The following is a 27,344-nucleotide window of genomic DNA, read 5'->3' on the forward strand; positions in this document are numbered from 1 at the left end:
TCAAAGTAAAAGCCATGGAGTTTATTTCAGTGAAATTATTTTAAATTAGATATGATATATTAAGCTCCCATATCCCCCAACCTGGTAGAAAAGTTCCTCTCAGTGAGAAATCATTTATTTTAATGGCAAAATTTTTTACATATCAGTAAAATCTGTTATATTTAAAACTATGTATATAGTACATTTCTGGCAAAAACCTTATACATCTTTCAGTTGTCAAAACAAAGTAAAAATGTGGTTGCATAAAATCACAAAAGATATAAATTGCTGAAAAGATAATAAAAAAAGATTAAAAATCATTTGCATTGACTTCCTTTACATCTTCAATTAGTAAGAATTTGCAAACTACAATAAATTTGTGAAAAATCTGATGCAACCTTTATATACTCAACCAAAGTTGTCATTTCAAATATCTCAGCTTAAAAAAGAATTTACTGCAATAGTCTGTGCATTTATCATACTGTTTGTACAAGTGCAACACTTAAATATCTTCAAAATAAAACTCAATAACTAAAAAGGAATCACAATAACTTAAAAAGAAGCAAAGTTTACAAAATTAACAATTTTTAGAAGGTCCTATTTAATTGGCCCTCCTTTTGCCCCCCCCCCCAACAGCTTAGAGAGAGACATTACAACAATGTCTTAGTTCTATATACAAATTTGTAACTTTAAAAATAGTCTTCTGTTCTTAACATCAGGAACAATGCTGCATTTAGAGAGCCTACATAAAATCAGTATCTTCAAAACAGAGGGCCACGTACAAGTTAGAACACAGTTTTAAACTTATATTTAAATGGAACTCCTATTATTTTATACAGCTTTCAGATTCTAAATAGAATAGAACAAGCCCTGGACAAAAAGAAGCCTTTTCCTTTTGAATTCAGTGCATGTTTCTAGGGGCACGAGCCAAATTTGCAACTACAGTAACTACACAAGCCATCATGACATCTGAGAACATTACTGTCTAATTACACAGGTGCTCACTGTATTTGGGAAAAAAAGACAAAATAAAACAATCCTACATTAACAGTCTTAAAAGAGAAAAAAAAAAGATAGCTCTGTTGCAATGGAAAAATGATTAATAGGAAAAAATCCATTTCTTGAAGTTAAAATAGTATAAGGCAATTATGGGTAATCCTTTTTATTTCTTATTAGCATACACGATACCAATTTTATCTGAGGTGACTTTAAATCTTCATTTACACCTATTATGTAACATTACTAAGAGCAAGAAAAAGACTATCAATCAGAAATCTTAGGAAGATTCAGCATCTTTAGGCAGTTCCCATATTGCTTTTAAAAAATTCAAATTCAAAGTAAATGTGACCATTTGGAACTACCCAATTTGTTCCACATTTTATTGAAATAATCATGTCATACCTGATTAAGAAGCCATTACCTAATACAATGTGTAAACTTTAATTGGATCTGGTTTGAAATAATCCAGCTATAAAAGAAATTTGGAGGACAACTGGAGAAATCTAAATACACATGATTAAATGACATCAGGGAATTATTTTTATAACAGGATTATGGTTTGGGGGGGACAATATTATTTTTAAAAATATTTTTTAGAACATGCCTGAAGTGTTGAGGGCGATGAGTATGTCTGCAACACCCAAGCGGTGCATGGAAGAACATGTGTACGCATGTATACCTATAACTATGACCCATATACACAATTAGATAGAAAGCAAATACGGCAACGTGTTAACCAGTGATGAATCCCAGTGGTAGATACACATGTATAAATGTTTATAATAAAATTTGGGAGAAAAAGTCACATCTGAACATTTAAAATGGTTTGTAAGAGATGTTCTGTGCACTGAATCAGTTTAAAAGACAGGTGATCAAATGACAAGAAGTGTTTGCATACATTCAATACTGACTGACGTGAGGAGCAGAGGAACAGGTGAGATTGGCAAAAACAAGATTTATTTACAGTATATGCAATTCAGCTCTTGTCACAAAAAGAGCAGTTTATGTACAGAATATGAGACAGACTGTGAAAATTAAGCCCAGTGCCTAGAATATCTGAATATGTTAGTGCTGTGTGTTTTTTGGACTTAACCAGACTTTCCTGTGTCTACTATCTTTGATGTGACTTACTATATTCTATAGACTATTAGAGTGTGGGATATGGAAGAGTCATTCAGACTGAACCTACTGTTGGAAGATACTTGCTACTTAAGAAGTTAAGGAGCTCAGAAAACAAAACCGGCTATAAAGTTCTCTGAGGATTCTAGGCAAATATTTATTGAATAAATTTATGAAGCAAATATGTAACACAACATGTAAGAACATATGAAGGCCTTTATGGTAAATTAATATTCTACAAAGCCCTGTGTACACTAAATATAAAATAGCCAAAAATCAAGTGAGCCTGAGACCTATAATTCATTGTGTATATTATATGATGCTATATGCCCACTGAACAGTGAACAAAATTATCTTGATTCATTTTTGCACATTAGGCTTTTAACTATTAATCATGTCCCAATCCCTGTGCAAAATGCATTCCAAAAGGCCAGTCCTCAGTTATAATTATGTATAACTTGATTATAAATGGAAGCATTTGGCTATGATTTATTATGCATGCTTATTGCTATCAAAGAAATAAGCAAAGTTTTAGGTTTACTGTGCAAGAATTTTAATTAGATTCGCACACATCTCAAAAAATTCTATTGTGTGACTTCCAGGTCTTGGAGTTAAGTCAACAGGAGAAGAGTCAAGTGAGGTCACAGATGAGGTAAGAGAAGCTTCTGCGGACTTTCCTTGGGCCTCAGCATCTGAGTCACTCCTTTGGCAAGATCGGTAGTTGCTAACTGATCCCGATCTCTGTGGTGTAGCAGTCCCTGATTTGGCTTCAGTAATTTCATCTGGGTAAAAAATAATTCAATTTATTATAATCCATTACACCCCCCAAAATTTTTAATAGTATTTCATTTTCTTCTTTGAGTGCAACCACTGACCAGCTATCAGATCCTGTCTATTTTGAATACCTTCTCAAACACAGGCAGAGCATCTGTACAGTATTAAATTACTCATCTTTTTTACACACAACATGTATTCTCCTGATGGCTAATCAAGGTGGGGTACAGTACGTAGCTACTCATCAATCTTGCAATCCAAGATTAAGAGCCCGAAAACTAATAGCTTGGGGCTTAATAAACATCAGTCCTTAGCAATAAAAATGAATCCCTCTATAATGAAATCATAGAATAAATGCACTTTTGGAAGATATCTCATCAAACTCCTTGTTTCATCAATATGAAAACAAACCACAAAAGTTAAGTGACTTGCCATAGGTACGAACTGAGCAGTAAATCAAGAACCCAAGTCTCCTAACCCTCATCACAGTGCTTTTCACTCACCCATTTTCTCTTCATATTTACTTTAAGATCTCATAAAAGAGCAACAATGAACAAATTAATGAAATGAACAAAAGCAGGGAAAAACTAAAGTTTTAGGAACACAATACAAAAACAATAAATGGTCATTGCATTGGTAAACCCAGGTGCTAAGGTTGAGAATTTGATCCAAAAACAATGAGAAAAGTAAAGCCCATTCCATATCTCAGACTGCATTAGTATGTATTAGCAGATAAACACCTTTTGGACATAAAGATAAGCAGACAAACAAGTCTGGCTAGCATGTCGCATCCCAAACCTGTGTCTTTCTGATACTATGTAGAAACTATCTTTGAGTTTATAAAGAAAAGATATTCATAGGTGAATCTCACCTGACAATCCCATACAATCTCAGATGAACAAAAATGGCAACACATCTTAACTCAATTGGGCCAATGAAGAATTGCCATAAACAATTATAGGCTTTGTTTATGAGAGAACTTTTATATATACATCTATACCTTTTAATAATGATGGAGAAAGAAAGAATATTTACTTGAATTATGAGTCAAATGTGTTCCAACAGGCTTTTTAATATATAAGGTAAATTAGTTTTAACAGCAATACAGATGGGAAATCTGAGTTAATGTAAATTTCAAACCACATCAAGATTATTTACCATTTACTGTAAGTATTATAGTCTATCATATGTATATACCTTGCCATTCAAGATATTTTCCGCATTGAAAAATAAAAGCAACAACAAAACCAAATGTCTGCTTTCCCCAGTGAATTACTTCAAGTTAATCAATCTAAATAGTTGAGGAGGATCTATTCTGGCAAACTATACATAATGGTAATCAGAGATGCATTTGCTAAATATAGATTTTCATTTTCTAACTACTGAGACAGTAAAACAATATTCAATATAATTAATGTTTCTTTAAAATTCAAGGTATTTTAGGAAGGTCATTAATTTAATGACCAAGTAAAAGACCTAATTTAAAATTTTAAATATTTCAGTGACTTGATCATCAGGTTGTCTCTGATTATTTATAGTAGCTGGTAAATAGAAATGTACAACAGTCTAGGTTTAAGGTGTCACTGTTGGCTAACTACGATAGTTACCTTGGACATAAGATGCTTAGTCTCAGGAATCCTTCTACAGTGCATTTTATATAAAAATGATCTATTATTGCCCAGTTGGGCATGGCTCAGCGGTTGAGCATCGACCTAGGATCCAAGAAATCATGGTTGGATTCCCAGTCAGGGCACATGCCCAGGTTGTGGGCTCGATCCCCAGTGGGGGGCATGCAGGAGGCAGCCGATCAATGACTCTTTCATCATTGATGTTTCTCTCTCTCTCCCCCTCCTCCTTCCTCTCTCTGAAATCAGTAAAGATATATTTAAAAATAAAAAAATGACCTATTATTCAAGCACACTTATGGAAAGGTAAAATTGGAATCATGTAACTCGTAAAAATGTCTATAGTGTCAGGCTGAGAGGAAAAGGCTGGTTCAGAAGAGAAAAATAACCAGAAATTCCTACAAAACATTTCTAAGTGCCCTGCAAGAAAACTTACTCAGCAAATAATCCCTTGTCCTATGAGCTACTAATCAAATCTATTTACAGTGCCTTGTCACTTAACTCTAAAAACTAATAACTATATTCTTATCCTTACATGAAAAATAAAAATTTTATTAAATATCAGATACAAAAAATTAATAAATAAAAACTTACGGAAAAGTCAACATTTCTAAATAAAACATTTTACCAGAATAAACCACATCAAAAAAACAGAAATGTTTAACCGCTAACACATACTAATGCAGTCTGATCCTAAGAATTTAAGGATTCTACAAAATAATTTTTTTTAAATCCCCACCTGAAGATATTTTTCCGATTGCTTTTCACAGAGAGAAAGAGAGAGAAACATCCTGTGAGAGACACATAGGTTAGGTGCCTCCCGCACATGCCCCAACTTTGGCCAGGGATTGAGCCTGCAACCGAGGTATGTGCCCTTGGTCAATATCGAACCCAGGACCCTTCAGTCTGAGGGCCGATGCTCTAACCACTGAGCCAAACCAGCCAGGGCTACGAGATAATCTTAAAAGGACAATATACTCTAAGACTATAATAACAAGATTCACAAATGTTGACATCACGAGGGCACAGGATCTCACATCTCATACTCTTTTGCTGTTGAGTTACTAGGGACAATTCAAGAAACTTCAAAAGAATCAAAGACAAAAAGCCCAGTTCGGTAACAAGGGCCAGTATGTCACCTCTGGCGTTTTGTCAAGGACGTACCATCAATACTTCGGAAATCCAATAAATACGTCCTACTATCCACTTGGTATAACTGTAGACTCATTTTGGAGTACGTACTTGTCACAGGATTCTTCCTTCGAACACGCAAATAATACGGGTTTACAACCTAGCATATGGTAGGGACAAAAACAAAGTCAAAAGCAATTCTATAAAACACTACAGGTCTGCCCAATGGGCTAATCGTCAGAATGCTTTCTCTCCTACCTTCCACTCATAATCCAGTTGTTTGATTGCTCTACAGACTTCTGCCATGATATCATTTGGTCGACTTTGACTTCTGATTCCCAAATGCCATTTCGCTTTCCTTACACCCTGGTGTTTGGATTTCTGTGGATTTAATTCATCGAGGGTATGGCGTGCCCTTGGTGTTTCAGCAACCAAGAAGGGCACTCTCTCGGGGTGGGGCCGAGTCAAGTGGTGATCATCGAGGAAAGAATCGGGGGGGCTTGTAGCCAAGTAAAAGTCTTTCGCCTCATTCATTATTCGCCTGTTGTCTATTATGAGGTGGTAGGCAACTGCCAGCGGGTCCTGGTGGTTTCGGTTATAGAGGCAGCTGAGAACCTCCTCTTCTGAGCACTCAAACTTTTCACACACTTCTTTTAAGGCTTCGTCATCAATCATGGTTGAACTATATGATGGATCCTCAGGAAAGAGATATTTTGGAAGATCCTGTTTAAACCATTCATGTTCCCTGAGAGAAAAAGGCAGGGCAAGAAGAAGGGTTGTGAGTAGAGGTGAGACTGAAAGTAACAGTTTGGGGAATTTAGCATATAAATTCATTTATGTTTATACTCATGTTTTTTTAAGTTGAGATTTTCCTCTTCTGGCTCACAATTCATTGTATATATTAGGGGAAATGCTGCAGCCTCCCTTTGATTTTAAAAGGGAGAAAGCAATACTGTAGTAACAGGAAAAGAAATGTGTATACCTGAGGTTACATTTAAGTTGGAAAAAATATGTAAAACAAGAAAAAAGATCTCTCAGATATTTTAAAACATAAATTTTAGAGAATGATTTGTCCATTTCATCAGTTGGTCTCTTTTGGCTAGTCTACAGCATACGGACTGAATGGAAAGGCACCAGGCTCTGAAGTCTACATACATAAAACCTTTCCTCCTCCTTTGTTACCCTAATGCCTTCATTTACTAGCCCCAGAGCTGCATCTCATTTCTTCCTTCCATCTCAGAGAACTGTGCTATTGAGCTATTATAAGACCAAAGAGAAATTCCAGGGAAGGAGGGCACACAGACATAATGGTAGACGAAACATGGTCGGCAGCAAATTTTAAGTGTTCCTCTGAAATGTCTCGTCCAAATTTAAGAAGTAGATTTGTCACCATCACTTTTGTCTTATTTAAGTTATTGCGTTAAACCATAAGTAAATGGCAACATTAATGGATTTTTTAACCTACAAAACAGCAATTTCATGTGATTCAGCATCTGCTACTACAAAAAGTATGTGTCATTGATTATATTAAAATTTTCAAATTCCTTGAGATGAACGAGAGGAAAAAATATAATTCATGAGATTAGAACTCAAATAGCTACACATAAATTTACCATTAAAAAGTATTCATCCTAATGAGAATACATAAAAGTCAAATATGAAGCATACTATAAAAAATCTTAAAGAATCACTACAAAATCTAATACCCTCCCAGGGTCCTTTTCATTTTTCATTAGCTATTTTTTTAACTTAAAAAGTATACAATGTTCACTATTACAATTTCAAAACAAACAAAGATGCATAAGTAAAAAGTGAAAGTCCTCCCTCCTACCAATCTTACAGTACAGTGTATATTTTTTAATAAAATAAATAAATGTGTCTATACACAATTGTTTAACATAAAAACAGTGCTTTCTGTCCTGCAATGTTTTCTTTCACTTAATTTACAATATTGATACTATTAGATCTGATTATCTCCAAGTTGCTTTATTACCTGATATCTTTGATTGTGGCCCTCTTCATGGGATCCACCTGCAGCATATGTTTCAATAGGCTAATCACAGAAGGATTTAAATACTGAGGGGTATAAAAGATTCCATCGCATATCTTCTTAAAAAGGGTTGGCACATGGTCATCATCAAATGGAAGCGTTCCACATAACAGAGCATAGAGAATAACCCCACTGCTCCATATGTCTACCTCTGGGCCTGCATACAGTCTGCAACAGGAAATGCCCATTGGATTAAATAATCATTAGTAACTTGAGAGTCAATCATTTAATCAAAAATCTTAAGTACAGATAATTATTAGTCAGAATGTTGTTTGTGTAATCAGTGCTGTATACTACACATGAAGATTTTGTACTAATTCTATCAGTATTTTCTTTGAAAGCAAAAGTCAAAAATTTGTTTTTTAAGTTACAGTCTATAGCTAAAATTCTGTTCTTACTACCTTACTATGTGCTCCTGAGAGCCAACCAATAGAGCCAAACTTTGAACTAATATGTCATTGCTGAATTTAAAACCACTGTTGTTTGGTTCCAGAAGAGAGAGGAAATGATCTTTCACTAACTGAGAATGTTCTTTACTGATGGACTCTAAATCCAGCCTCCCCAATAACCCGAGATGTCCTCAAGGTAAAGCGGGCCTGCAGCTGTGGGAGGAAGCCAAGCCAACTGGTTCAAAGACGGTTATACTTGCAACACACTGCAGCCAACTGCCTAGACTAGCTGCAGACTGGTTAGATAACCCATCAAAGTCTGGCTTCAGAGAAACAGTTTCTTTAAGCTGGTCAAAGAAGCTGTTAAACTGATCCATAAACACTGTTTTGAAAACAGAAGTTTCCATTCTTCCAGATCTTACCGAAAGACCTTATGCAAACTAGAAAAATCAGACTTTAGTCATGGCCCAATTGCATATATTCATAATTACAATACGTTTATTTTCATTTATTTAACCCTGCCCCCAGTATCTAAGTCTTGAATTGTTTTCTTCCCAAAAGAATTCAGACAACACAAATGATTTTTTAAAGAACTCTGAACATTAAGTTAACATAAAATGATAAAACCTGATAAATCTAAAATTAGGACACTTCTGCCTTGTTCATAGCCATGACTTTACAGAAATATAATTTCTCTGAGCAGGTTAGGCAAGCAAGCTTATGAAAATAGGAAGAAAGTACTACAATATTTCTGCATTATGAATTAATCAAGATCTGAAACAAAGAAACGTGGTTTGAATAAAAGTTCTTACAAGCTAACTATAAAAACTAGTAAAGAAAATCAACTTTGTGTTGAATCTCAGTGGTATCACGAGGAACAATTAGTCTTCAAACAACTTGACTTCCCTGTCGTCTAAACTATTCAAAAAGCTGCACCATACAAAGATTTTCACCTTCTCACACATTAGCTTAGTAAAGTAAGAGGTTAGAATTCTTATAATATTGCAGTCTCTAAAAGATTTTTAAAGTGAAAATTCAAAATAAATGAAGTCTGAAGATTTTACTAATACTTGAGCCTTCTCTGTAATAAGGTGATAATACACCTTATCATAAAACCTTAAGCTACTACCAAAATACCATCTATTTGAAAAATTAAAGTTACACATTACCCTTTTAATTCATCTAAGTAAACAGTAAACCACTTCTAACTACTAGATACTTCAGTATTATTCAAGTTTTTAATGTCTCACCTACCTTTAAACCTCACTGATTTTAAACCTTCAATTTCTTCCACAGGAGGGGAAACGTAAGTATTCTCATCTAACTACTGTAATATAACACTGACCTTGCATACCAACATTCTCCTCTATACATGGAGGCCTTAATTGTAATGTTTTATTTTTAAAACAACACTTTTGCCCGGCCAGGCATGGCTCAGTGGTTGAGCATCAACCTATGAACCGGGAGGTCACGGTTCGATTCCCGGTCAGGGCACATGCCCGGGTTTCGGGCTCGATCCCCAGTGGGGGGGGCGTGCAGGAGGTGGCCGATCAATGACTCTCTCATCACTGATGTTTCTCTCTCTCTCTCTGAAATCAATAAAGATATATTTTTAAAAAATTTAAAAAAGAATACTTTCTGGATAAGAAAAGAATAAGCCTTAAATGTTTTTCCTTTCACTAAATTCAACATTATACATACTATAGACTAACAGCATCCAGGAGGAAAGGACAATTACAGGTGTACTGAGGGGAGGGAGTGTCAATCCTACCTTCCTGAAATCACTTCTGGGGCAGCATAGTTGGGTGAGCCACAACTGGTTCTTAGGAATTCACCATCTGACATCATGTTTGAAAGACCTAGAAATGCACAAAATCGACTCCTCAGGATTTTCCAAGGACAAAAATAAAAGCAAAACTCCATTAAACAATACAACTGAATCTGCATTAAAATAATCAATCATTTTATTCTCTGCTTCAACAAAATCCTCTAGTCTTTACTGTTCCCAAATATTTTGCACCTGTGCCCTAAAATTTGTACTCTATTTCAACATTTAAAGTTATTACATTTTTGGAGTTTAATGAGTATATATTAAGCTATTAGTCACTGAGCTTACTGGAATAAACTTGGCATGTTTAAATTTTATTAATACAGGCTGGCCAGGCATGGCTCAGCGGTTAAGTGTCGACCTAGGATCCAGGCGATCAGGGTTCGATTGCCGGTCAGGGCACATGCCCAGGTTGCGGGCTGCAGCCTATCAATGACTCTCTCATCATTGATGTTTCTATCTCTCTCTCCCTCTCCTTCCCTCTCTCTGAAATCAATAAATATTATAAATAAATAAATAAATAAATAAATAAATAAATAAATAAATAAATAAATAAATAAATAAATAAATTTTATTAATACAGCCTGGCCAGGCGTGGCTCAGCGGTTGAGCGTCGACCTACGATCCAGGCGATCGGGGTTCGATTCCTGGTCAGGCCACATGCCCGGGTTGCGGGCTCGGTCCTGGTCAGGGGTGTGCAGGAGGCAGCTGATCAATGACTCTCTCATCACTGATGTTTCTATCTCTTTCTCTCCCTCTCCTTTCCTCTCTTTGAAATCAATAAAGATATATTTTTTTTAAAAAAAGTTTAAATTTTATTAATACAGAAATTACTAGAAAAAATGTAGAACAGAGAATTAAAATGGAAAGTTTTTCCTAACCCCCGTTTCTTTAACAGAATATAATAATTTTGAAAATCAGAGTTCCCTCACAGTTTTACTCCAAAAAGACACCTCTGCCTTCTTAAAAATGTCCTCTATATAAAAGTAATTATGACAACTGAGGTATAAGGAAGTCAAATAATTTAGTCAGTTACCAAAAAACAGAACAAAAAAATAGCAGCTCAGGGCTGGTTGGCATGTTCAGTTAATTTCTATACACTAAAAAAATATATATATTCAAAACAGAAAAATATTTATAAGAAAATCTCTGATTTGAAATAAAGCTAAGCAAAAAACATTGCAGAGATCCAGTTTTCTGTTAGATTTAATGTCAATGGCAGCTAAGCAAAAAACATTGCAGAGATCCACTTTTCTGTTAGATTTAATGTCAATGGCAAAGGAAATTAAATTCATCTTTCACAATCCAAATAACGTTCCTCAAGCTGAAATGACGTTTTTCTCAAGATAAAATTGTTTTTCTAATATTTAAAATACCCTTTTTCCCCCTAAACAATTTTGTTCATATAGTTTACCTTCTGGCTTTCAAAGTTTGAATAACTCCATCCCAGTCTCTCCACCTGCTCCATAATTGATCAAAAGAACACACTGGAAATAGGCTGCTCCTTCACACATAATAGGCTCCTTCTGATGATGTCTCTACTGCCACCAACTTAAATTGTTTACCTACTGTCACAAAACTCAATTTTAAAGAAGACATAAAGCTAAAAAAATAGAATGCCTTATCTTTTCGCCTTTCTGTATGCTCATGAACAAAATGGTGAAGCTATACTACTCTGGGATACTAGGTCTACTACATAAAAGTGGAAGTTACCTGAAGAATGCTACTCCTGCTCGTTAAACGTGATGAACATATGACTATAAAAACCTCCTTACCAAAATCAGCTATCTTGGCATTCATGTGTGCGTCAAGCAGGACGTTCTCGGGTTTCAGGTCTCTGTGGACCACCATGTGCCTGTGACAGTAATCCACTCCAGAAAGGATTTGTTGGAATAGACGTCGACTTTCTTTTTCATCCAGCTAAAAAAAGTAGAGAGGCATCTTAAAGGTGTGTGCAAAAGAAGTTCTTTTACCTATAATTCTCCAATCTACAAAACTGTATGAATGCATGAAACCTTCCAAATGAACCTCATTTACAATGCACGTTTGAAATGCAGAGGAGAGAGATGCAGCACAAAACAGAAATGCTGAGAGGATCTTGGAACCCAAGTCAGTAACTCAAGTTTTTAATGTTACCACTGTCATGGCCACATTGTTACAGCTTGCTTTCCTTTATATCTCATGAGCTATTTCAAATAGTTTCAATTTCTGCCTAAAACCAGACATGTTTTCTATAAATTCAAAACGTTTCATCTTTCACTCCTTTAACAAATATTTATCGAACACCTACTGCTTGCCGTGCACTGTTTAATGATATACAGAAACAAAATAAAGGACCTAACACAGTTGACGAGAACAGACAATAAAAGGAATGCGTGATATAGTGCACGGAAGAAAAACAAGGCAGGGCAAGGACACAGTTATGCTGTGGTGGGGACTTCATGTTAGACTTCATGAGGAAGACACTTAAGTATCGTCAATGAATTAGCAAGCAACCATCTCATGTTCTGAAATAAAAGACGTTCTAATTCTAACAAAAGGAAAACCTTAATTCCACTTATTTTATAAAATATAAAAGCATTTACCTTTAATCTACGTACTGAAATGATTATCTTATGCTAAAACTACATTTTAAAAAATATTCTTTTAAAAATTATCTTTCATTTATCCATATTTTCTTATTTTGTTTTTTCCATAATCATTACTTGGACATGCTTGCTATTAATTCTTTAGGCAGAGAACTCTAATGTGCACTTCTCTAACTCAGACCACATATTAGCATTCTAAAACCAGACTTTTATACCTTAAATTGCATGGATGATCTGGGAGAAAAGATGAAATAATTTTTTTTGAAAACCAAATTAAAATGATCAAAGTACTATGAGATACCCACCCTTCCTCCGAAAAGAATACTAATGAATTAGCAATCTAACACCTTTATTTCTAGAAGAAATGTAAGTTGATTTTTAAAATATTTATATCAACTGTGCTAAATAAAAAAAGAATGTGTTCTAAATGTGAAAGAGAAGAAAACTTAATTGACTAAACAAAATATAAGAGGTAAAATAACTCGAGAGGCTACAAAACAATGAAGATTATACTGAACTGATAATAAATACAGTACAAAGGATGAGGGAAAGATCTACAAGGTCGGTTAGAAAGGTCAAAGCACATTTCCAGTTAAACACGACAGACTGAGCCTTGGTCTCCACTCCCTGAAACATTACCAAAATGACATCAGCACATAAAGACAAAAGAACCAGAGAAGAGACAACAGCAATCAAGAGGAGTCACCATGCTGGAGAGCGGATGAACAGTGCCCAAGACTTCGCCAGGCAGGACGCTAGCGAAACCCAAGCCTACAGGGACAGAGACCAGTAATAAACTTGTCTGTACACAGAACCCTGGAGAGGCTCAGAAATGGGAAGTATTGGGAATTTTTGAAGGTAGATGTGAGAGGTGGGCTGAAAACAGAGGACACTGGTTGAAGAAAGACGTTTTAATCTCACCTCTACTAGGGAATAAGACCCGTGATTTACTCTTTAGTAAGGATGACTCAGCTCTGTCCTCAAGGACACCAAGGCAGGGATGAGGCACCAGAAGGAAAACAAGGGGATTAAGTGAAAGTTAACATACTAACTAGGGACACCTGCAGCCTCTTCCCCATCCAGCTTCCGAGCGCTGGCAGCTAAGCTGATACCCTCAGAGAAACTGGAAGGTTTCTTCTGGAGCAACTATCTGATCCAAGGAAAGATGTTTTTTGTTACTGACATTTGGTGTACCCTAATAAAATGGACAGGTCCCTACCTAATCAACCTATGGGAGGCCCACCTATCAGTAAGTTCCACCCACATGAGCTTGGCATTTAGTACCCCATTCTCAAGTGAGTGGACAGCCGGTGAGGAAGGGCCAATGCACAAAAGACAAAGGAAGACCAATAAAGTGAATTAAAAAACCAGGGAGCAGGGAGCACAGAGCGTACAGGAACAATGCAGGGAACCCGAGAAAAACATTTAACTACTTGTCATCTTCAGATAAGATCATTACACCTGTGGAGAAAACACAGGCTATTTAAAGAAAGAAAATTTCAGAATATAAGAAAGATCTTTGAAACAGAAAATATGACAACTGAAATTTTAATATGCAACAGAAAAAGCTGAAGAAAATTCCCATAATGTAAAGCAAACTGACAAAGAAATGAAAAATGGAAAAGAAAACAAGATACCAACTAAACCTGTGTCTATTTCCATTTTTTCCAGGCAGAAAAAGGGAGGTGGAGGGATACACGGTGAATAGAGAAGTGGAATCCTGATATGGCAAATCAGGATGAACTTGGTTAATGAGTTGAGTTTGATGAAAATAAACATAGGCCATACAGAACAAGTGAATGACTGATATAAAGAAAGGTTCAGAGGGGGGAAAATGGATTCTCAGTGCTAGGTGCAGCTTTTCCAGTAAGAGGCTTTTGCAAACCACATAACCTGGGTGTGAGAAACAGTGTGGGCAGGGGGCAGCGTTCAGGTTTTGGATCCGTAACTTAGGATACTGTTCAAAATGTCTTCTATAGTTCCTTCCAGCTCTACATTCTGTAAGTCTAACTCCTACCTCCTTCACGGAGCCTGTCCTTACTACTTCAGGTACGACAGATTTCTGAAACCAGAAAATGAATGCAATTTAAATGTGGCTAGGGTTGACCAGCAAGGCCTAGTAAGGATTAAATATATACTTAAAGATACATATGTAAAGTATCTGTATGCCCCCGAGAATTAGGTCTGAAAATCATGGGTTCTGTGCTCTCATTCCAGTTCTGTCATTAGTAAGTCATGTGACCTCGAGCAAACATATAAACCGTGGGTCTCAGTTTCCACATCTGTGTAAGTAGGCTGAGGAAATAATGTTTAAGGTCCTTACTAGCTCTAAATACTCTGATTCTAGACAAACATAAGAGTAAGGGAAATGGTTATTAAATAGACCTCTTAACAAAACTGCTTTCCAGTGTCCTGAAGCCAGTAAGGGATGGGGGGAGTTACAAACAGATACAGGATTAAATCGGAGCTGCTTACCCTTCCATTTTTACAGATATAATCAAATAGCTCTCCTCCTGAGACATACTCCATCACCATGAAAATATCAGATGGTGTACTGATGACCTGGTACCTGGTGAGAGAAAACATTATCTACCAATATTAACACATATGAACTCATTCATTCAATAAATATTTATTAAGCACCTACAATCTTCCAGGTACTGTGCTAGGAGCTGAGATAACTGCAGGAAACAGAACTTCTCTGCCCTCCTGGAGTTCATGTTCTAGGAGCCAGGCAACAAACATTAAATAAATAAGCGTCATCTCAGGGGGTGGAACATGCTATAAAGAGAAATAAAGCAACTAAAGGGGATCTTTCACCTGGAGTGTTCAAGGAGGGCCTCTCTGGTAAAGTGGTATTAGCAGAGCCTAGTGGAAGTACCGGATAAACTGTGCCATTACCTAGGAAGAAGGTGAACCAGGCAGAGGGAACAGCAAGGGCAAAGACCCCACGTGGAAGCCTGCCTGGCATGTTCAAGTGATGTTAAGAAGGCTGGCAGAGGGCCCTGGGAGAGGGAAATAGGATGTGGAGTCAAAGAGGTGACTGGAGACCTGAGGACACAGAACCTTACAAGCCGGGATGGAGATCTGGCTCTTACTCTAAGAGAGATGCAGGTTTCAAGCAAAGTAGTCACGTGATCTGGCCTATTCACACGTTACTGTGGCAGCAACGTGAAGAACTGACCACTGACCGTAGACAGTCCCGGTGGGTGCAGCGGTCAGTCCGTGAGCGAGATGAAGGGAGCTCAGACCGGGGTGATGGCAATGGCGTAACGGAGACAAGAGAATGGAATGGACGGCAGACGTGAGGGCGGTGGGGAAGTTAAGGTGGCTCCCAAGCTTCTGCCCTGAGGAGCTGGATGTTAACTGAGATGCGGGAGACGGGGAAGAGCTGGTCTGGGAGGGGAACAGCGAGTTCTGTTTCAGCCACGTGGAGTTTCACGTGCTTCGCGGACATCCACACGGACGTAGAAAGCAGGCAGTGGGCGTGAGTCTGGAGTTCAGGGCAAAGGCTTCAAAGCGGGAGGTGGATGCTTAGGGGCCATCAGCACACGGACATATTTGAAACCATGACACCTCAACACGAGAAGAGGTGAGAGTGAAACAGATTTTGAGTCAGTGAGTTCAGACAAAAGTCTAAGCAGTTCTAACTTACAACCTGTAGCATAAAGCTGAGCAGTGAACAAAGTACCTAAAAACCCTACAACTGGCAACTGAGAAGCACCGGTAATGTTACTGCCCTTGTGCACAAGTGGACTCCTGACATTGTATTATCTGCTCTTTGTTTTATCAGATGTCAGCAGCATGGGGAAAACCCTTCTGACTGCCTTTCTCTAGTGAGGGTAACTGACACGTGGAAATCTGGGGGTTAAGAGTTTGTCCTAGCAAATCCCTGTTGGTCCTGCAGCAAACAGGGTGCTGAACGTTATCTATCAGAAGGGCATCGATCCAGAAGAGAACGAATGAGAATGGTAACTGCTGACACGCACAGGGCGAAACGGGAACGCAGGCTTCCGGGACCCTGAGTGGGGTCAGATACAGAACAGGGAGAAACATCACCCTCAGGAACAGACCGAGGAAACGCCGGTCGTCTCCCTCACTCATCGTATTAATTAGGTTAACAAAGATGATGGAAAGTGGTAAGGCTGTATTTAATATAATCAGGTCTTACAGTTTAATTATGTGAGGATGGCGGAAAAGCTTGAGGTTCTGAATTTCTCTGCGGATTTTTCCTACCACATCGAGGCTGCGAATCTTCTGTCGATTGAGTATCTTCACAGCGACCTTGTGCCCCGTCAATTCGTGTTTGCCAACTGCAGGAGAAATCGTTTAATGAATTAGTACATAGTTAGACACATTCTAAGAGTAGGAATCTTAGCATTCTCAGAAAATACTTGAGCGGGTTTAACTTCCTTCCAGTTCCGCCCGATTTACCCGTGAATGTCTGAGTGAGTGACTAAGTGGGAGGACACACAGGAACATGGTACCAGGGGTCCCCTTCCAGGGAGGGAGGCTGGGCGGCGGAGGGAGAGAGAAAAGAAACTTCCTTTTCTTTTATCGTCTCTCCATTTATTTTTCATTCTTTAAGCTATCAGACATACAATCACAATTATGAAAACACCAAATATGGATTTTTAAAGAATGATATAATTTTATTAGGAGAATGAAAGTGTAGAGGAAAAGGTATAAGAGCTAACATCCATCTACCATAAGAGGCGGTCGACCAGAAACCCTGTGCGAGGAATCAGGCGCCTGTGTGGGTGTGTCACTCACAGACCCTGGAGGCTGGGCACGTCCAGGAGGGCAACCACCCGACGTTTCTCTCCCATGGACGTTTCCTTCTCTCTCCCTTCCACGCCCTAAAATCAGTGTCCTCGGTTGAGGATTTAAAAACCAACACCAAAAACCCAGGAGTGAGAACCTTACAGATCATCGGGTACAATGGTTTTCAACAAGTCAGTGCCCTGCCCCAGCAGGCTAACCAAGGCAGCGAGTGACGGCGCCCTGCCCACCACAGCCCAACTCAGCCAGAACCAGGGCGGGCTACTTCCGCAGTATTCTGAATTTTTTTAAGCTACTTTGCTTAAATATTTTAATTAATAGTATTAAATCCAAGGTCAAGTTATACAGAGATTCCGCAATGGGAGAGGAAAATCTTTGTTAAATAAGACTCAGTGTGTTTAAGTCAGAGTCCTGACGCGCAATCCTTTCCAATACAACTTTCCACCTAAGTTCAGCTTCCAATCTAGAGATCCTTTAACCTTCACAATATCCCTACAACGCAACCTTCCCAGCAAAGGAGAAAATGTGCAACTGCAGCACAGTCTACTGGAACCCAAAGGATTATCACAGAATCATAAGGTGAAAATCCATTTTTAAATTACTACAAGGTAAAAGGAATCTCTAAATTTAACTGCCCTTTATATAGCTCCACTAATCTCAGAACCACCCATGGCTAAGAAATTAGAGCAGCTTTCTGAAATGGCAGAGTAACAGAATGCACTGGATATACTCCTATCAAAACCTTATTAAATATACATGAAATTAGTGAGGAGGAAAACCCTACAGTCAGAGCTAAAATGAACTGTGGGAATCAAGCACACTCCTATTTCTGATAAGGCTTTCTCCAATCTCCAGTACCAACCAGATGTGATTGAGAGCAACCAGCTTGGTTGTAAAAACACAATTCAGGCCCTGGCTGGTGTGGCTCAGGTGGCTGGGTGTCCTTTGGTGCACCAAAAGGTCGCAGGTTCGATTGCCACTCAGGGCACATGCCCAGGTCTGATCAATGCTTCTCTTTCACATCGATGTTTCTCTCTCTCCCTTCCTCTCTCTAAAATCAGTAAACATACACACAATTCAGGAAGCATTTTCTTTCTGAGGCCCAGTTTATTGATACCTGAAGTAGTAATCACCTCTGTCCCAACTACCCCCCAAACCTCCAAGCCCTGGCTTCCTAGGAACCTTTTCCCATTAATTGCACAGCTGAGACAGACTGGGAAATATGCACAATACTAGATAATACCGCAGACTGAGACCTGGAAAGAATATTAAAGCAGAATCCATTTAGGCTAAACTCCAACACAAATCAGCCAGTCTCCTCTCATGTCATACCCTGCTTAATTTAGTTTCAATCCTGAGTAGCTTTAAGAAACAACTGGAATTATCACAAACCCCAGAAGTACATTCTGTCATTAAATAAGGAAATGCAAGAGGAGCTCCAAAGCATTCTCTCAAATCCATTCGTTTGGCATCATGCAGTAAGCATCTCCTGCATGCCAGTTAATGCTGCCAGGGAAAACAGTACTGACCCAAAGCGACCTGGGTTCCCGGACCTTCCTAGCCTCTGAAAGTGACCAAAATAGCCATGAGTTTAAAAAAAAATTACAGTACAAAAGAATAAAAAGGGAGGGGGGAATACACATTAAGGTCACCCAAGAAATGAATGTTTTAGGACAGATTATTAACTATTTTAAGGTGATAGTTAAGTGAATATAGAAGTTATGAAATAAGAGCAGAGTAAGATGACTTTTGCAACAGAAACAAATCATTTCGAAAGCAGTAAGTTGTAGCACAAATGTGACAGAAACATTTATGCAACACAAACCAAAAATGAGGAAGAACTGAGCAAGAATCGGAGGGAACGGGACAGGGAATCAAGTAAAATCCAACTCATGAGTAATTAGGGAGCAGAGGATCAACCCACCTGTTTATTTAATTATATACAAATCTTGGTTAAAAGCATTTTAAAATGAACAGGGTGTTAATTTTCACATACGACATATGGACTGGAAATTTCGTCCGCTAAATCGAAGTCCGCAAAATCGAGGGTTTACTGTATTCACAGAGCACCAAGTCCCTGGCAGGGATTTCACCTACTATCTAAAAACTGTAGGAACACGTTCAGTCACAGAAGAGCAGAGGAAAAAACAGGTGCATCTGACTTGAATTTAAATCAGATTTTTTCAGCGAATACTATTTTTAAATAGTATTTTAAATCTAGTTAATATGCAATGTAACTTAGGCGTACAATATACTAGTTACTATTCACGACATTCCCACTGTGTACCAGACATGCAGACCCCTCAGCAGCCCTGAAGATCCGTGTCGTCAGCAACACTCTGCAGGTAGCAAAGCACCGTAAGAGGAATTAACCTGCCCACGGTCGCACAGCCAGTGGCCTGCAAAGCCAAACTTGAAGCCAGGTCTGTCTCAAAATATTGTGCTTTTTCCAAAAAGGGCCAAGTGAAATGTAGTAATTTTTAAAAAAACGACAATCCTCAAATGATATTACTTAATACAACACCACAAATATAAATATCCTTTTCATAGAACACAAACAAACAGTTAAACATATCAGAGGAACCCTTAGTTTATTGTCTTATAGTTTTAAAAAGGACAATAATTATGCTAAAACTTCATTCACTTATTTAAGCAATAGTTAATGAGTACCTGCAACTACTATACGCCAGGCACTGCTACTGTGACCTTCTTTCGGTACAAGAAGATGAACCCCGTCTACTAAAAACCTGCCTGGCATCAATTTCAATGTTTTAAGACAGGATACCAGAAGATATTTTATTTATTCTATCAAACCAACTTAAAAGTTACTCAAAAATTAAGGTATTGCCCGGCTGGCGTGGCTCATCACTTGAGCATCGACCTAGGATCCAGAAGATCGGGGTTTGATTTCTGGTCAGGGCACATGCTCCGGTTGCGGGCTCGATCCCATCGGGGGCATGCAGGACGCAGCCCATCAATGACTCTCTCTCTAATCATTGATGTTTCTATCTCCCTTTCTCTCTCTCTACCTTTCTCTCCCTCAAATCAAGAAAGACCTATTTTTTTAAAAAAATTAAGGTATTATTAAGGAGAAATGAAGAGCATAAAACTATAGGCATATAAAATACAAAGGCAAGTGTAGGGGTTGAATAGTGTCTCTCCTCCCTGAATTCAAGTCCACCTGGAACCTCAGAAAGTAACCTTATTTGGAAAAAGGGTCTTTGCAGACCTCATCAGCTAAGGATCTCAAGATGAAATCACTCTAGATTTAGGGTGAGCTCTGTATCTAGTGACCGGCGTCCTTATAAGAGGAGGAGCGAACACAGAAAGAAACACAGACACACACACAGGATGTTGCCATGTGAAGACCAAGGCAGAGATTGCAGTTTTGCTGCCACAAGCTAAGAAACACCAGCAGCCACCAGAAGCTAGAAGAGGCAAGGAACAGACTCCCCCCTAGTTTTTTCAAAAGGGCTGTGACTCTACTAACCCCTTGATTCTGGACTTCTGGCCTCCAGAACTGTGGGGGAATAAATGTGTTGTTTTAAGCTGCCCAGTTTGTGGTACTTTGTTACTACAGCTCTAGGAAACTGATATAAGTTTATCAGCTTATAAGTGAATTTTCTAAAATGATATTTACCATTAACATTAACAAGCTAACAGAAGTAATCTCTTCTGAAAGCAGGCTTTTTAAACTACTCCACATGCCCAAGCGCTCTTAAATGGAACACACTGTACATGACTAGGGACCAAGCAGATGTTCGAAACCTATGAGCATCAGTTACTCCCAGCTCCCTCGCATGGTGACATCGTGGGAGTCACTTGGCTGGATGGGACTTCTTGCTCCTAGACTGTATGTCCAGCTCCTGTGGTTTTCTGCTTTTTGAAGTTGTGTCCCATCATTCACAGTCTATCAAGAGCCAACTATTACAGCCTCCTCTCCCATGTTCTAATTTAGGAGTTCTAATTTTCTGTGGGCTAGAAAACTTATTAAAATAAATTTTATAAAGTATGCTCTACAAAACACCAGGACTGGAGACTCTCCACAGGAAAAAGCCTCCATAATCAAGGAAGTCTGGGAAAGGACATATGTTCTCCCCTTTCAAAATTCACTATGGGCGCTGGCCACGTAGCTCCGTTGGTTAGAGCGTCATCTCGATACGCCAAGGTTGCGGGTTCAATCCCTGGTCAGGGCACATACAAGAAGTGACCAATGACTGCATAAATAAGTGGAACAATAAATCGATATTTCTCTCTACCTTCCTCTCTCTCTAAAATCAGTAATTTTTTTTAAAAAGTCAGATATTCTCATGATTAAAAAAAAAAACTCACTATGCATATTAACGCTATAGAAGCTCTGAAAAGCCCTGTAGTAAAGAAACCTGTTAAAAGTTGTTTAACCTGGTATTTCCCAGTCTTAACTGGATATAGGTTTTTCCTTCCGAGGTTTTCAAATAATGTCCAACATTGATGAGTCTAAAATATTTCCTCTTTCAGAGTAGGCAATATTCCCTCTGTTTATTTCCTCCCAGCAAATCTTGGTAATTTAAGGCCATCACATGATTATCTGTGTGTTTTCCTTACTTACAGGAACAGAAATATTTGCCTTGAACCCAATTACCAAAATACTTCAAAATTAGAATTTATGTTGCATAATACTTTTCAAACTATCGTGTCTTATAGCTTAGGAAAAAAACACACGTTCTCACATTTAAGCCTCACAATAAACCCAGCTTTCTCAAAAGTAAACTAAACATTCTCCACTGACTAAGCTCAGTTGCAGCCAAATTAATTGCTGCTCCATAATCGATCAATGTCATAAATAGACCCTGCCAGGATATGCATTACTAAGAGATGCGTCCCTTTTCCAAAGCTCAAAATTCTACTTTTCAGACTCTCACTGTATAACAGTAGTGCTAAGGCGTTACTTTTGAACGAAATGGAAGACCTGTACATCATTAAGCAAAGGTTACCAGAATTCACCTCTCCCTCACACGAACAGGAAATTAGTCAACTAAATCTTAGCTAACAACCTGTTCTTGCTCTCTAAAGGGAACTTTGTCTAACTGTAGAACATTGTAACAATTGCTCTTCTAATCAGATATGTAATCTTTTTTAAAAAATATATCTTTATTGCTTTCAGAGAGAGGAAGGGAGAGGGAGAGAGACAGAAACATCAATGATGATCGGCTGCCTCCTGCAAGGCCCCCACTGGGAATTGAGCCCACAACCTGGGCATGGGCCCTGCCTGGGAATTGAACCTCCATCTCCTGGATCATAGGTCGATGCTCAACCACTGAGCCACAGCGGCTGGGTGGATATGCAATCTTGAAGTGAAACAAGATCATACTTTGAGAGGATTTTAAATAGGAAAGAGATGCCACCTACAGATAGAAATATCGATTGAAGATATTCTAATCACCTAATGATTACATCCCCACTGTAACATTAAAAGTCTCATTTATAAAAATATTAGCAAAAAAATAATCCTAGAGAGGGGTAAACTTTAAAAGCTATTGGTGGAAATTTGAGAAAGCTACCTTTATTATTTTTTTAATCCTCAACAAAGATATGGTCATTGATTTTAGAGAGAGGAAGAAGGGGGAGAGCGAGCAAGAGAAACATCGATGTGAGAGAGAGACATGGATCAGTTGCCTCCCATATGCGCCCCAACCGAGGATAGAACCTGCAACCTAGGTATATGCCCTGACCGGGAATCAAACCCACAACCTTTTTGGTGCAAGGACGACACTCCAACCAACTGACCTACCCGACTGAGGGGAGAAATCTACCTTTAACAACACTTTCAGCCATCCCAAAAGGCATACCAAATATCCATGTCTCACCCACCATTAAACAGTAAAATAGTACAGCTGAAATCCAGTATGACTCTTCCCAGATCTTTCTCCTTCCTCTCCCCAGAGATAACCACTATTTTGAATGCAGTGTTTCCCACAAATTTGAACCCATAAACAATACAATAATATTGTTTTCCTGTGCCTCTCTTGCAAATTTAATTTTGTTTATTCTTTGAACACATGATACCCGTACTACACAATTCAAAAGTGCAAAAAGGATACACAGTGAAATGTCCCGATACCTAGTTCCCCTCCCCTGAACAACTAATGTAGCAGTTTCATGTGTACCTTTAAAGAGACACTTTATTCATAAATAAGCAGTTACACTTAGACACATATTTGCCTGGTTTTAATATTTATATATGGTAGGTATACTATACATATCATTCTGCTACTCCCTCATTTCTCCTCTTAAAAGTATACCTTGAAATTGTCCCCTAAATTATATAAAGTCTCTTGCTTTTATTTTCATGTTTGCAAGACACTTCACTGTATGAATAAACCATAATTTAACTAATGTCCTATTAGAAAGTTGCTTCCAATCTTTTGAATTTGCAAACAATATGGCAATAAATAACTCATTTCACACACATGAATATAACTATAGGATAAATTCCTAGAAATTGAATTACTGGGTTAATTTTAATAAATACTGTCACACTCTACAGAGGTGGTACCAATTTATACTCCCACTAGCAAAATATGAATGCTTTTGCATGTTTTTAAAATTTATATAAATGAGTGTAAACATTCTTCTGCTGCTTCTGCTTTAGTGACCTAATCTTATATACTTGTGATTCACCCATGCTGATGTGTATATATATATAGCTCTAGTTCAATTATAGATTTTTACTTAAAGAAATGTTTAAGTAACTTCCACTATGATTCATTCACAAAGAAAACAGTCATCTATTTACCTGACACTGCAGTTTTATGTAGAAATACTTGCCAACTTAATAGATTCTATGTATGAGCAACTCATTTGCCAAAGACCATCCACCCCCACCAAAAAAAAACAGCCTTCTCTTGGAAAACTAACAAAAACTGCCATTTTAATTTACTGCACTAGTCACATGGGGGGAGACCTTGGAAGTAATAAAAGATAATTCAAGCATAATTCCAAATTACCCCTGTTGTCTGTTTCAACTTTCCCCTCAAAATGTTACCATTAAGTTTTTTAGCCTGTAATAAGAAACAAAATAATCACTATAAATTTACAGTCCCCTCCTTCCCCAAAATTAAATTTCATCTAAGCATGGAATATTACATTGGGAATTCTCTGGCATTATCAATATCACATCTTCTATTAGATTCCTTTTCTATGTGAAATTTACCAATGTGCTTAACTAACTTTAAAAGCTCTATCTACTCCAAACTGTCTCCATTGAAATACATGGCTAATCATATTATTCATAAGAATTCTTGTCAAATTAGGGGTAGTGTAAGTTACCAACATCACCACTATAGTAGTTATCTTTGCCTGCTCTCTGAGCATCTATATCCCCCTTTCTCCTAATAATACCCATGTCTGTGTATCTACCCTGTCTCCCCACACTACCCAAGTACTGCAAAGATCCCCTCCCCCACCCCCACACAACACACGCATATCCAAGAGTGTCCATGTCCCTGTAAGGGTAATTCCATCTCCCTTGCTAGTGCCGACTTAGGAACATAGCCTAAGCTGGTTGGCACAAGGCATCCCTGGCCTAAGGGACAGGATGAGCCAGTGAGATTCGAAGAGGTGCACGAGCACTTCCTCTGGAGAGAGGACTGCCCAAAGAGATGTTCTTGGCCAGGTTCAGCTGGATTTTCTATTACTTGGGGCAAAAGGCATCCCAACTGTTTAACTGTTAAAAATGGGTGAGCCCTGGCCAGGTGGCTCAGCTGGTTGGAGCAATGTCTGGTACACCGAAAGGTCACAGGTTCAAGTCCAGGTCGGGGCACATACCCAGGTTCCATCCGCAGTTGGTGCACCTATGACAGGCAACTGATCGATGTTTCTTTCACATCGATGTTTCTCTTTTTCCCTCCCTCTCTCTAAAAATCAGTAAACATAATACTTGGGTGAGGGTAGAAAAAGTACCGGTTGAGGATTTTGACCAACATCAACTAATGTATTTACGTACAAACTGAACCACATCTGCGACGCTTTGACCAGTGCTGGCCTTTCTGTGCGGGGTGAAGCTGCTGACCTACCTGATGAAGCTGTTGACTCGGACGGACAGTGTGAGCGAGGCACGAGTGGAGGCGTGAAGGCTCAGGAAGAGCAGCCACTGCTCCTCGCGTCACAACCACACCACAGACCAAGTCCAGAAAACAAGACTTCCTCTTGCTTTCCTATCTGCCAGGCCAAAAGCCCCCTAGCAAACTGAAAAAAGTGAGACCTGACTCCTCTCAGGTCTACAGCAGGAGCATGATGAGCAACCTAATCCAAGCAAAACTGTGGGAGAGGTGACGGCATCGAGAGTCATCACTATCTGGGGGCATCAATGAGCATTTTTTACCAATACTTGCAAACTAAAAGCAGTTTGTAATTTGCGAACAAGTAAAGAGACAGCATAGCCAAAACAGATAACTTCAAGGGCACAGAAAGAACCGTCTTACTGACCTAATCCAGACCCACCCTAATTAATGGCTGTTATCGCCCTATTCTGGCATTTGCGTCTTACTTTCTTAGATTGTTGGCCTTGCTGATTTTCATAGGAAGGTTTAGGCAGCTGCTTCCCTGTGGGCTACACAGCAATTTTCCAGTTCTATGACTCAGAAAGGGCAAGAGAAGGAAGGGTTCTCCTCTTCCATCCCTAGATAAAATCAGAAAATGTTTATTTAGCTCTGGTAGGGCAAGGCTCAGTCAATTCACTGTACAGACTTTCAGAAACGTTTCCTTCTTTCACATCGAATATCTATACGTAAGTCATAGGCTCTTGCGTATCCAAAGCCATAAATTATTATCTGTTTCATACTATTCTCCTCTGCAGTCCTAAAAGCAAAGTCAAATATTTTAAAGAAAAATATATATATATGTATGCCTCACAAAGTTTGCAATTAAACTTCTTGTGCCAGACGCTGGAGGACTAGAGAGCAAGTTTGCTATTTCCAGAATACTGTGTTGAAACCCAAGGGTAAGAGAGCCCACAATGTTCTCAAAAACAAAAAAACAAAAAACAGAAAAATGTTTTCAAATGACGGGCACTAAATTGTTCGTCAACACATACATGCCCTGTGCAGATGAAGGCGCTGCAGCCGTGGGCCAGCGAGCACCGTCCGGGGGCAGCACCGCCCGGCCCCCGGTCTGGCGCACGGGCTGCGCCCCGCTCAGCGGCGGGGCCCGGGCGTGCGCTCGGGACCGGGCCCCTCGTCACCTCCCCCGGAGGGTCCTTCCGGACACACGGCCTCTTCCACGGTTCCATTCCCTGAGCTCCCCCACAGCAACCTGGCTTTGGGGGAACACACTTCCCCCCGGGGTAGCGGCGAGCAGGTAGGTCGCCGGCCTCCCGGAGGGGACGGAAACAAGGACAATGCCCGGGGCGGACAGAGCGCGACGCTGGCCCCGGGCCGAGGGAACGCACACGGGCCGCTCCCGGGCTCGGGTCCCGGCCCCGCGCCGCGCCCCCCGCCGCGCCCCTGGCCAAGTTCGCGCCGCCGCCGCCCCGACCAGCCCGCGGCCGCGGCGCCGTCGCCAAGGCGACCGGCCCCACCCCGCCCCCACCCGCCCGGCCGCGCCGCAGCCCCGCCGGCCTCGGGCTCGGCTCCCGCCGGACGCGGGACCGGGGCTGCCGAGCCCGGAGCCCGGGAGCGCGGGGCCGGGGGATGGAGGCGCGAGGAGCGGAGCGGCCGGTCCCGGCCGGGGCCCAGCGTCGCCCCGGGGTCCTCACCCTTCACTTTGCCGAAGGTGCCCACGCCCAGCGTGTCCCCCAGGATGTAGTGGCCGATCTTCACCCGCCCGTCGTGTTTCTGCTTCTCGGCCGCCGCCATCTTTCCCCGGGAACTGAGTCTGCGCAGGGCGCCGGGGGGGCGGAGGGCGGAGGGCGGGCGGGGGGCGGAGGTGGGACGCGGAGGGAGCCCGCCGCCGCCCTGCGCGCACCGAGGCCCCGCCGCCGCCGGCGCGCGCGCTCCCCCTGCGGGCCGGCGCCGCCCCCGCGCCCCGCCCTCTGCCCCGCCCACCTGCGCGTCCCCGGCCCCGCCCACCTGCGCGTCCCCGCGCCCCTCCCTTGGCCCCGGC

General features: G+C 39.9%; 2 protein-coding genes across 5 annotated transcripts in view; one reads left to right on the forward strand and one right to left on the reverse strand.

Moving 5' to 3' along the window:
- On the reverse strand, nt 1–27,218 carry PRKAA1 (protein kinase AMP-activated catalytic subunit alpha 1). 3 transcript variants are annotated; one of them, XM_081132873.1, is made up of 10 exons: nt 26,998–27,112; nt 25,792–25,923; nt 16,654–16,795; nt 14,958–15,051; nt 11,670–11,814; nt 9,838–9,925; nt 7,621–7,845; nt 5,886–6,372; nt 5,661–5,787; nt 1–2,879 (listed from the first exon to the last, which is right to left on the reverse strand). In XM_081132873.1, the coding sequence occupies exons 4-10, from the start codon at nt 15,015–15,017 to the stop codon at nt 2,635–2,637; spliced, it is 1,377 nt and encodes a 458-aa protein (XP_080988999.1). In that variant the 5' UTR covers nt 15,018–15,051; nt 16,654–16,795; nt 25,792–25,923; nt 26,998–27,112; the 3' UTR covers nt 1–2,634. The 3 variants fall into 3 exon arrangements, with proteins under 3 accessions (XP_080988999.1, XP_080988998.1, XP_080989000.1); XM_081132872.1 differs by lacking the exon at nt 25,792–25,923 and having other exon boundaries at nt 26,998–27,218; XM_081132874.1 differs by lacking the exon at nt 14,958–15,051 and having other exon boundaries at nt 26,998–27,118.
- CARD6 (caspase recruitment domain family member 6) overlaps nt 1–27,344 on the forward strand; it is a 52,573-nt gene that overhangs the window by 4,005 nt on the left and 21,224 nt on the right. For both annotated transcript variants that reach the window (XM_081132867.1, XM_081132866.1), the window contains exon 3: nt 2,700–2,749. In XM_081132867.1, coding sequence (XP_080988993.1) covers nt 2,700–2,749 — 50 coding nt within the window. The remainder of the gene's footprint in view (nt 1–2,699; nt 2,750–27,344) is intronic.

This window comes from Miniopterus schreibersii (genome assembly GCF_964146895.1).
Source record: "Miniopterus schreibersii genome assembly, chromosome: 3".
NCBI classification, from domain to species: domain Eukaryota; kingdom Metazoa; phylum Chordata; class Mammalia; order Chiroptera; family Miniopteridae; genus Miniopterus; species Miniopterus schreibersii.